Source organism: Scyliorhinus torazame, chromosome 19, assembly GCF_047496885.1.
Source record: "Scyliorhinus torazame isolate Kashiwa2021f chromosome 19, sScyTor2.1, whole genome shotgun sequence".
In the NCBI taxonomy this organism is placed as follows: Eukaryota; Metazoa; Chordata; class Chondrichthyes; order Carcharhiniformes; family Scyliorhinidae; genus Scyliorhinus; species Scyliorhinus torazame.
In genome coordinates, this window is record NC_092725.1 from 86,525,574 (window position 1) to 86,534,718 (window position 9,145).

The 9,145-nt window shown below is 48.1% G+C and overlaps 1 protein-coding gene across 6 annotated transcripts in view; it reads left to right on the forward strand.

The window, feature by feature from the left end:
* The window catches only part of LOC140396284 (tubby-related protein 3-like), a 175,402-nt gene extending 168,022 nt beyond the window's left edge, over nt 1-7,380 (forward strand). For all 6 annotated transcript variants that reach the window (XM_072484684.1, XM_072484685.1, XM_072484689.1 and 3 more), the window contains one exon: nt 5,025-7,380. In XM_072484684.1, coding sequence (XP_072340785.1) covers nt 5,025-5,158 — 134 coding nt within the window. In that variant the 3' untranslated portion in view covers nt 5,159-7,380. The remainder of the gene's footprint in view (nt 1-5,024) is intronic.
* The last annotated feature ends 1,765 nt before the right edge of the window (nt 7,381-9,145 follow it).

The window sequence follows — 9,145 nt, forward strand, 5'->3', positions numbered from 1 at the left end:
CCTTCACGACCCGAAGCTCCCGCTCCTGGGTCTTTTGCTCATCTTTTAGCCCTTCAATCGCCTGTAATATCGGGGCCAACAGCTCCTTCTTCATCTCCTTTTTAAGCTCTTCCACGCAGCGTTTCAAAAACTCGTTGTTCAGGGCCCCATATTAAACTGCCACCTTCCGACGCCATCTTGGTTTTTGCTTGCCGCTGCTCTAGAGGATCCACCGCAATCCGGCCACTTTCCTCTCCTTTTTTCATCCGTATCCAGGAGGGATTCCCTTCTGGTTTACCGCACAGTACTTTTAGCCGTTAAAATTGCCGTTGGGGCTCTTATTAAGAGCCCAAAAGTCCGTTCCACCGGGAGCTTCCGAAACGTGCGACTTAGCTGGTCATCGCCGCACCCGGAAGTCAGCCTTACCTAATCTGCCACCTGCAGATGCGTTTCCTGGAGCATGACCACATCTGCCTTCAGCCCCTTCAGGTGACCGGCCCATTCAGGCCTCATATATTCCAGGTTATCAGCCGGATCAGGGGGCTGCTCCCCCCCCCCTCCCCACCGGCGATTAGCCATAACCATTTGTAGGCCAGCCCCCAGCGGCAGGCCCCCGCCCTGGCCTCCTCTACAGACTCCAGCTCCCCCTTGGCCATTCCAGCAGCAACCCGTTCTCCCCGCCCCCCCCAGCTCGGTCTCCCCCTAGCAGCATTGCTCCCCCCCCATTGCACTCCCGTTAGTCAGCCAACTCCTGCTGACCCCGGCCACTCTCGCCGCTCCATCGACCACCACAGTGTGGGAGTCTCCCCTCCCCCCTCCTGTCCATCAACGGGCTCTCCCCTCCCCCGCGACCCCACCCCCTTCCACTCTCAGCACGGGAAAAAGCCCGCACTATCCAGCACCGGCCCTGCCCCTTTCCATACTTAGCGTGGGAAAAAGCCCGCGCTTTCCACCCACCCGACCCCGCCTCCTCTGGTGCAGCTCCCTTTCCCGGCCCAGTCCCAATCCCCCCGGCTCTTCCCCCCCCCCCCCCCCCCCCCCCCCCGCGGGGCCCCATCTCCATTTCCAGCCACCGACGCCCACAGGCTTTTACCTGCCCCCCCCCCCCACAAACCCACCCGACAGACAGAGAAGAAACATTGCCCAACCAACCGCACAATCCCCCCAAAACAAAACACGACACAACCGTCCCAACCATCCCCCCTCAGCATTCCCTCGTCCCCAGCCCTCAATCCGAGTCCAGCTTTTCGGCCTGAATAAAGGTCCACGCCTCCACTGGCGTCTCGAAGTAATGGTGATGGTCCCTGTAGGTGGCCCACAGTCACGCCGGCTGCAACATGCCGAACTTCACCCATCTCCGATGCAGCACCGCCTTAGCCCGATTGTACCCGGCCCTCTTCTTAGCCACCTCCGCGCTCCAGTCCTGATAAATCCGGACCACTGCATTCTCCCACCCGCTGCTCCACACTTTCTTGGCCCACTTTAAGACACATTCTCTGTCCACGAAACGGTGGAACCGCACCAGCACCGCCCGCGACGGCTCGCTGGGCCTGGGCCTCCTTCCCAGCACTCGATGGGCCCCCTCCAACTCCAGGAACCCCTGGAAGGCCCCCGCGCCCATCAGCGTGTTCAACATGGTGACCACGTAGGTTCCGACATCCGATCCTTCCAGCCCCTCCGGGAGACCCAGAATCCGCAGATTCTTTCTTCTCGACCGGTTCTCCATGTCCTCGAACTTCGCCTGCCATTTCTTATGGAGCGCCTCGTGCGCCTCCACCTTCACCGCCAGGCCCAAGATCTCATCCTCATTCTCATTCTCAGAGACCTTTTGCCGGACTTCCCGGATCGCCGCCCCTTGGGCCGTCTGGGTCTCGAGCAGCTTGTCTATCGAAGCCTTCATCGGCTCCAGCAGCTCTGCCTTCAGCTCCGTGAAGCAGCGCTGGAGAAACGCCTGCTGCTCCTGTGACCACTGCGCCCACGCTACCAGCTCTCCACCTGCCGCCATCTTGGTCTTCCTCCCTCGCACCTTTCTCTGCTCCAATTCCACTTTTTTCACCGCTCCACTCCTGGTCCAATCCATACAGTGCCGGGGGAATATTGCTGTCCCCTTCCCACACTGGAAATCATCGAAAAAATACCATTGGGGGCCCTAGAAAGAGCCCAAAAGTCCGTTTCTAGCGGGAGCTGCCAAATGTGCGACTTAGCTCTGCATAGTCGCAACCGGAAGTCTCCTGCTCGGAGCTTTCTCCCACAGACTTGCCTCTAACTCTTTACGTCAGTTACATTTTCTGACCGTTTAATTATAATACTGTAAATAATAAAAGGTTACTTGTGGTAAAGTTGCAAACCTGACAACTGCAGTATATTGGACGCAACCTAGGATCTCGGGTATTTTAAATAAAATCTTATTTCACCTGTGCTGCAACTCCAGGTCAAGTGCGCAGGAATTGACCGTGCGCTAGCCTATTGTGTCGTGACACAGTCTGTAACGTTGTATTTATTTTTATTCAGACTAACTCATTAACCATTAAGCTGATCCAAAGATAGTTGGCATATGGTTAACAGTCACCTTGCACTTCCGGTTGCGGCTATGCTGAGCTAAGTCGCACGTTCGGCAGCTCCTGCCAGAAACGGACTTTTGGGCTCTTTTGAGGGGCCTCAGCGGCATTTGTTCGACGGTTCCCAGTGTGGGAAGGTGACAGTACGATTTCCCCGGCACTGTATGGATTGGACCAGGAGTGGAGCGGTGAAAAAAGTAATTCTGGTGCAGCGAAAAGTGCGAGGGAGAAAAGCCAAGATGGCGGCAGGTGGAGACCAGGCAGCGTGGGCGCAGTGGGCGCAAGAGTAGCAGGAGTTTTTCAAGCGCTGCTTCACGGAATTGAAAGCAGAGCTGCTGGAGCTGATGAAGGCTTCGATCGACAAGCTGGTCGAGACCCAGGAGGCCCAAGGGGCGGCGATCCAAGAGGTGCAGCAGAAGGCCTCGGAGAATGAGGACGAGATATTGGACCTGGCGGTGAAGGTGGAGGCGCACGAGGCTCTGCATAAAAAATGGCAGGAGAAGTTCGAGGACAAGGAGAATCGGTCGAAGAGGAAGAATCTGCGGATTCTGTGTCTCCCGGAGGGAGTGGAGGGGTCGGATGCTGGAGCATATGTGGTCACGATGCTGAACACGTTGATGGGCGCGGGTGCCTTCCCAAGGCCCCTGGAGCTGGATGGGGAAAGGAGTTTTCGGTATCTGGGGATCCAGGTGGCCAGGAGCTGGGGGGCCCGACACAAGCTCAACTTGACGAGGCTGGTGGAGCAGATGGAGGAGGAGTTTAAAATGTGGGATAAGCTGCCACCATCCTTGGCGGGTGGGGTACAGTCGGTGAAGATGACTGTGCTCCCGAGGTTCCTTTTTATATTCCAGTGTCTGCCCATCCTGATCCCTAAGGCCTTTTTTAAGCGGGTCAATAGGACCATCATGGGATTTGTGTGGGCGAAAAAGGCCCTGGGGGTGAGAAGGGTGTTTCTGGAGCGGAGTAGGGAGAGAGGAGGGTCAGCGTTACCTAATCTGTGTGGGTATTACTGGGCTGCCAATGTGGCGATGATACCCAAGTGAGTAATGGAGGAGGCGTGGCGTGGAAGAGGCTGGAGATGGCGTCCTGTGTGGGCACGAGTCTGGGAGCACTGGTGACAGCACCACTGCCGCTCCCGCCGACTAGGTACACCACGAGTCCGGTGGTGGCGGCGACTTTGAAAATTTGGGGGCAGTGGAGGTGCCACAGGGGTGAGGTAGAGGCTTCGGTTTGGTCCCCGATCCGGGAGAACCCTCCCGGGGAGAATGGATGGAGGGTTCCTGAGTTGGCACAGGGCAGGAATTAGAAGGATGGGGGACCTGTTTTTAGATGGGACGTTTGCAAGCCTTGGGGCACTGGAGGAAAAATTTGGGCTTCCCCCGGAAATGCCTTCAGGTATATGCAAGTAAGGGCATTTGTAAGATGGCAGGTGAGGGAGTTCCCGCTGCTTCCAGCACTCAGGATCCAGGATAGGGTGCTCTCGGGGGTGTGGGTTGGAGAGGGTAGGGTCTCGGCGATCTACCAGGAGATGCAGGAGGAGGACGAGACCTCGGTGGAGGAGCTAAAGGGTAAATGGGAGGAGGCGCTTGGGGAGGGAATAGACGAGAGTACGTGGGCAGACGCCCTGGGTAGGGTTAATTCTTCCTCCTCTTGTGCCAGGCTTAGCCTGATACAATTTAAGGTTCTTCACAGAGCGCATATGACAGGGGCGAAGCTGAGCAGGTTCTTTGGGGTGGAAGACAGGTGTGGGAGGTGCTCGGGGAGCCCAGCAAATCATACCCATATGGGCGTGCCCGGCGCTGGATGAGTTCTGGAGGGTATTGCGAGGACGATGTCTAAGGTGGTGAACACCCAGGTTAAGCCGAGCTGGGGGTTAGCACTATTTGGGGTATCGGACAAGCCAGGAGAGCAGGAGGAGAAAGAGGCCTGTATTCTTGCCTTTGCATCCCTGGTAGCCCGGCGGAGGATTCTGCTACAGTGGAAGGATGCGAGGCCCCCGAGCGTGGAAGCCTGGATCAGCGGCATGGCAGGGTTCATTAAATTGGAGAGGGTAAAATTTGCCTTGAGAGGGTCTGTGCAAGGGTTCTTCAGGCGGTGGCAACCGTTCCTAGACTTTCTAGCGGGGTGTTCGAGGTGGTCAGCAGCAGCAGCAACCCAGAGGGGAGGGGGGGGTGTACTTTGTGTTTTCTACTGTGTTTATTATTGCTTAATGGGGGGTTTGTATATTGGGGGAATTCGTGATGTAGTTGTAAGATGTTTATTTATGTGTTCTTTGTTTTTCTTTTTTCTGGAAATATGTAAAAATGTGAATAAAAATATTTATTTTTTTTAAAAAACAGTCACCTTGAAAACTTGTCCATTTATTTAGATATTTCTGCTTAAGTTAGTCAATTTAGTAATGCTATTACAGCTGGAGTACAGAATATTGTACTTGGAAATGTAGAAAAGACAGTTGTCTCACAATGTTTTCCCTACTTTCCTCACCAGCTGACTACATTGTGATGCAGTTTGGACGAGTGGCAGAAGATGTTTTCACAATGGACTACAATTATCCAATGTGTGCACTGCAGGCCTTTGCAATAGGATTGTCCAGTTTTGACAGTAAATTGGCATGTGAATGAGGACAACGGTGGATGCAGGCCTCCACTTTTTAAAGATGACAAAAACAAAAGGGACATATTTATTGTACTGTGCTGGTTTTGTGGTAATCATGCAAACAGATCTACTACGGAATTGATTTAAATCAAAAATGGAAAAAAAAGAAAAGAAATAAAAATTCTCCAAATGTCAGAAATAGATTCCCAAGTGGCCTAGCAATCATGGCAAGCCGATCATGCTTTTAATGGACCATATTTTACAATGTTGTACTTGAATAAGATATGCTGCCAAATTGCTGTATGCAAGTGATCACTGTTCATGTTTTCCCACAGAGACAAAAGGAGAACTATCCAAAACTAGGATGCAAGTTAAATAGTAGGTAGAGCAAGAAGAGCTTCCTCCTCCAAATTATGTCACAAATGAATGGCTGAAATAATGACAAGTTTGAAACCTGTATTATTTTAATTTACATAATGTTGTATTCTCTCCATTTTTTCCTCTCTGTCCCATGTTTTTCGAAGGCTTTTGCTAGAGCATAGTTCCAAAGATTGGAGTGGCCGTCAGATTCAATTGGCCATTTTTCAATGTTGCACCTAGATAGTAAGTGTTAATAAATTGAGCCAAGCTAACTCGGTTCATTTTCAATATCCACAGAAAAGCACTCCCAGCAGCAATGCCAGATGGTCAGCAGGTCAAGGAATCCTGGCTGACCGCAACCGTTGCATCTGAGCACCTTGGGAATTTTCCCATGTTAACTGCACTAGATCAATGCGCGTTGTTGTTGAAACATGGCTGTGGCACAGTAGATGGTGCATTTGCTCGCTGAATCAGAAAAGTAGCAACACAGAACATGATTATTTAGATATGTTTTGATCCTGGACTTGCAACTAAAGAGGCCATTATCAATAAAATAGAGGTTTAAAGAGTCTTAACTTCATGAAGGATTATTGGTGATTCACAGTGTTTAAATATTTAGATAGGAGAATTACATGAATACAAAAGAATGTTCTATTCTTGTAAAGTTTAAAATAATTTATGCAAGACACTCAGGTTGCCAGGTAATCCTAAATAGCATTTTTATGTGCATTTTTAAAGTTAATTGCTTTACCTTTCAAAACTGCTGATCTGAGGAAATCAGGGTGGAGAATGTTATTTGGAGCCCTAGATTGACGTGAAATTCTTCTTCTGGAACATTGCATACTATGCACAGCGAGAGGCACACTCAATTCTCCTAAAAGAGCTTTGTGGTATCTCCAAAATATTTGCTTCTTCCTTGGCCCTGCCCAGCAGTTGGCAATACTTGGCAGGGGGCCAAGATTTTTCCCCAATAAGTATATACAAGTTGACATTAAACCATCTCACAGAAGGAAATAAAGCAGATTTCAGTAATTAAATCATGGCACCTGCTGTGCATTTATTGTCTGTTTGTTATCTTCTGCCAACTTAAAAATAAACTCCCATAAACAGAAAGGAGTGTGTTTCAAGGCAAAGCATACCTTAGTAATTGGACATCAATGAACTGCCTCAGATCTCATTATATCACCTGAGCTCAAAAGTATTCCTGCCTTGAAACACATTCCTGCTTGTGTTTTGACCTTCTGTGGCAAACTCTAACCAAATTGTTCTTGCTGCAACTCGCTCCAGCTTGTTTTCTTCCGTGGCATGCTTCAGCCTGTGTTGTCGCCCCTACTATTTGCTACAACCAATGTATTTTTCCTATATAATGAGCTCCAATTTGTGTGTTTGTGATATAATCTTCTTCAGCTTATGTTCTCACCATGACGTGCTCTAATTAATGTTGCTTCTCTGATACATTCCAACCTGTGTTTTCCCTGACATCCCTCAGTATGTGTGTCATCACTAGCTGGCACATCCCAGAACCTGAATTCTTAATTCATATAATTTAGGGTTTTGTGGCAATTAAAGTGGATGCAGTTCTCTACATCTGAATCATGCAGGATTTTGTTTTTTTAAATCCTGGTCATTTCTATATATATTTAAGCCTTGATTCTTATCCAAGTAGCTTCAGTAACATGTCTAAATCTATTTTGCCATGATGATGGATAAATGTTATTGCCTTTATGATATCTACATCACATCCATACTTGCACACCTCAATATACCAGCTGTGGTGGTAGTTTACAGTGCTTTGTATCTGTATCATAAAGAAAGCCATCCTGTGATGTTCTGATGTACACCAACTATGGAAAGTGTGGTTGATAAACTGAGCAAAAGCCAATCAAAAGGTGTGTGTTTTTATTGTGAATTTGAAGAGTATTGATTTTCCACTTGGTGTGAAGTCAACCCCTTTTCATTTATAGCTGCAAGTATTGTCATTTAATTTTGTCAAAATGGTTGCTATTTTCAAAGTTAAAATGCACTAGTATGTTAATATGTATAATTTGTACAACAATGCTTCTAAATTTGTAGAGAAAAGATTTTTCAATTGTTCAGCACGCAAAAAAGAAAACAAAAGCATGTTCACATTGCGATAAAATTTGGCGCATGCTACAATGGATGGGCAACCCACTCCACCACGTTACAGTGAAGCTGAAAATTGCTTTTGGTGATTTCCCCACACATCAGGTCCCCAATATCAGGAAAGCTATCTGGCAGGAAGAGGCGAGACACAATGTACAAGCTTTTAACTCACTCAAAACCCAACCACTTGTAGAATTAAAATAAGGCCCTTCTTTGGCAGCTCGTCAGGAGTCAAGCAATTAACCTGCTTTGCCCACATAGTCATATAATAGTGATTTACACAAATGCATCTAAAGGTAGTGGAACCTTCCAAAAGGGAAGAGGCAATCAAGAATTTAGAAGTTCACGGTGTCTGATTTATTTTACAAGCAGGCTTTTTAACATCCTTAAGGTGGCATTTTAACATGCCACCATATAACTGCATTTAATCCGACGCTTAAGCAAAGAATAATAATCTTTATTGTTACAAGTAGGCTTACATTAACACTGCAATGAAGTTACTGTGAAAAGCCCCGAGTCGCCACATTCCAGCGCCTGTTCGGGTACACAGAGGGAGAATTCAGAATGTTTAAACTACCTAACCGCACGTCTTGTTGAAGGAAACCGGAGCACCCGGAGGAAATCTACGCAGACATGGGGAGAACATGCAGATTCCACACAGACAGTGACCCAAGGTGGGAATGTTCAGTAGTACAATGAACAGTATAATAAATTCCTAACCATAATAGGCATTTGGTCCACTCATACCTCTAAGCTATGGCATTGATTAAAGGTTGATCATTGTTATGTTTTCAGATCTGTCCAGTCCTTCATTGCCAACATGCATAATGTGTTTTTGTCTGTCATTTTTGTTTATAAAAGACCAGTTTTCAGGAAATCTTTATAAAAAAAACAGCTGCCCCCAATTCTTCCAAATTGTTTTAAGTGCAGATGTGTATTATTGTATTAGCAGACAAGTACTAATCATTTTTTTATAAGTAACTTTTAAATGCTTGGCCATGTCTTTTAAATGCTTTCGTCGATGTCCAGCAAGTAATTAAAAATGGAGGTGACCCGTAATGTCAATGTGGGATCGGCTGTGTTTTCCGGAGCTCCGGCTCTGTTTATCTTTTAATCTTTCACTTCATACTGGTGCACATTTAATATTTGCTTTTTTTGGGCTACATGGCTTGTGCTATGTCCCTGGAAGTTCCTGATTGGTGGTTTTGCGAGGAAGAGCAGAGATTAAATGGTAAAACCCTTGTTTGTTTGTGGCGGTTGGAGTGGGGGGCCATGCTTTCAGTGGCACAGTTGCTGTGCGGGCGCTCGACTTGGCGGTGCTGTGTGCATCTGGATAATGACTGCCACCGCAAATGTTGCCTTGGCTGAGGATCTCAGCTCTGCGGTGCAGGTTGTTAGAGCTCACTTTGAAGAATTGATTTTTTTAGAAGAGCGGTGGAGGCACAATGCACATGAGAAGGTTCTTGCATGCGAAAGAGCACTTTCCCTGGTTGGGGCTGCCTTTGTGACATCAAAATCCAGCTGCAAGA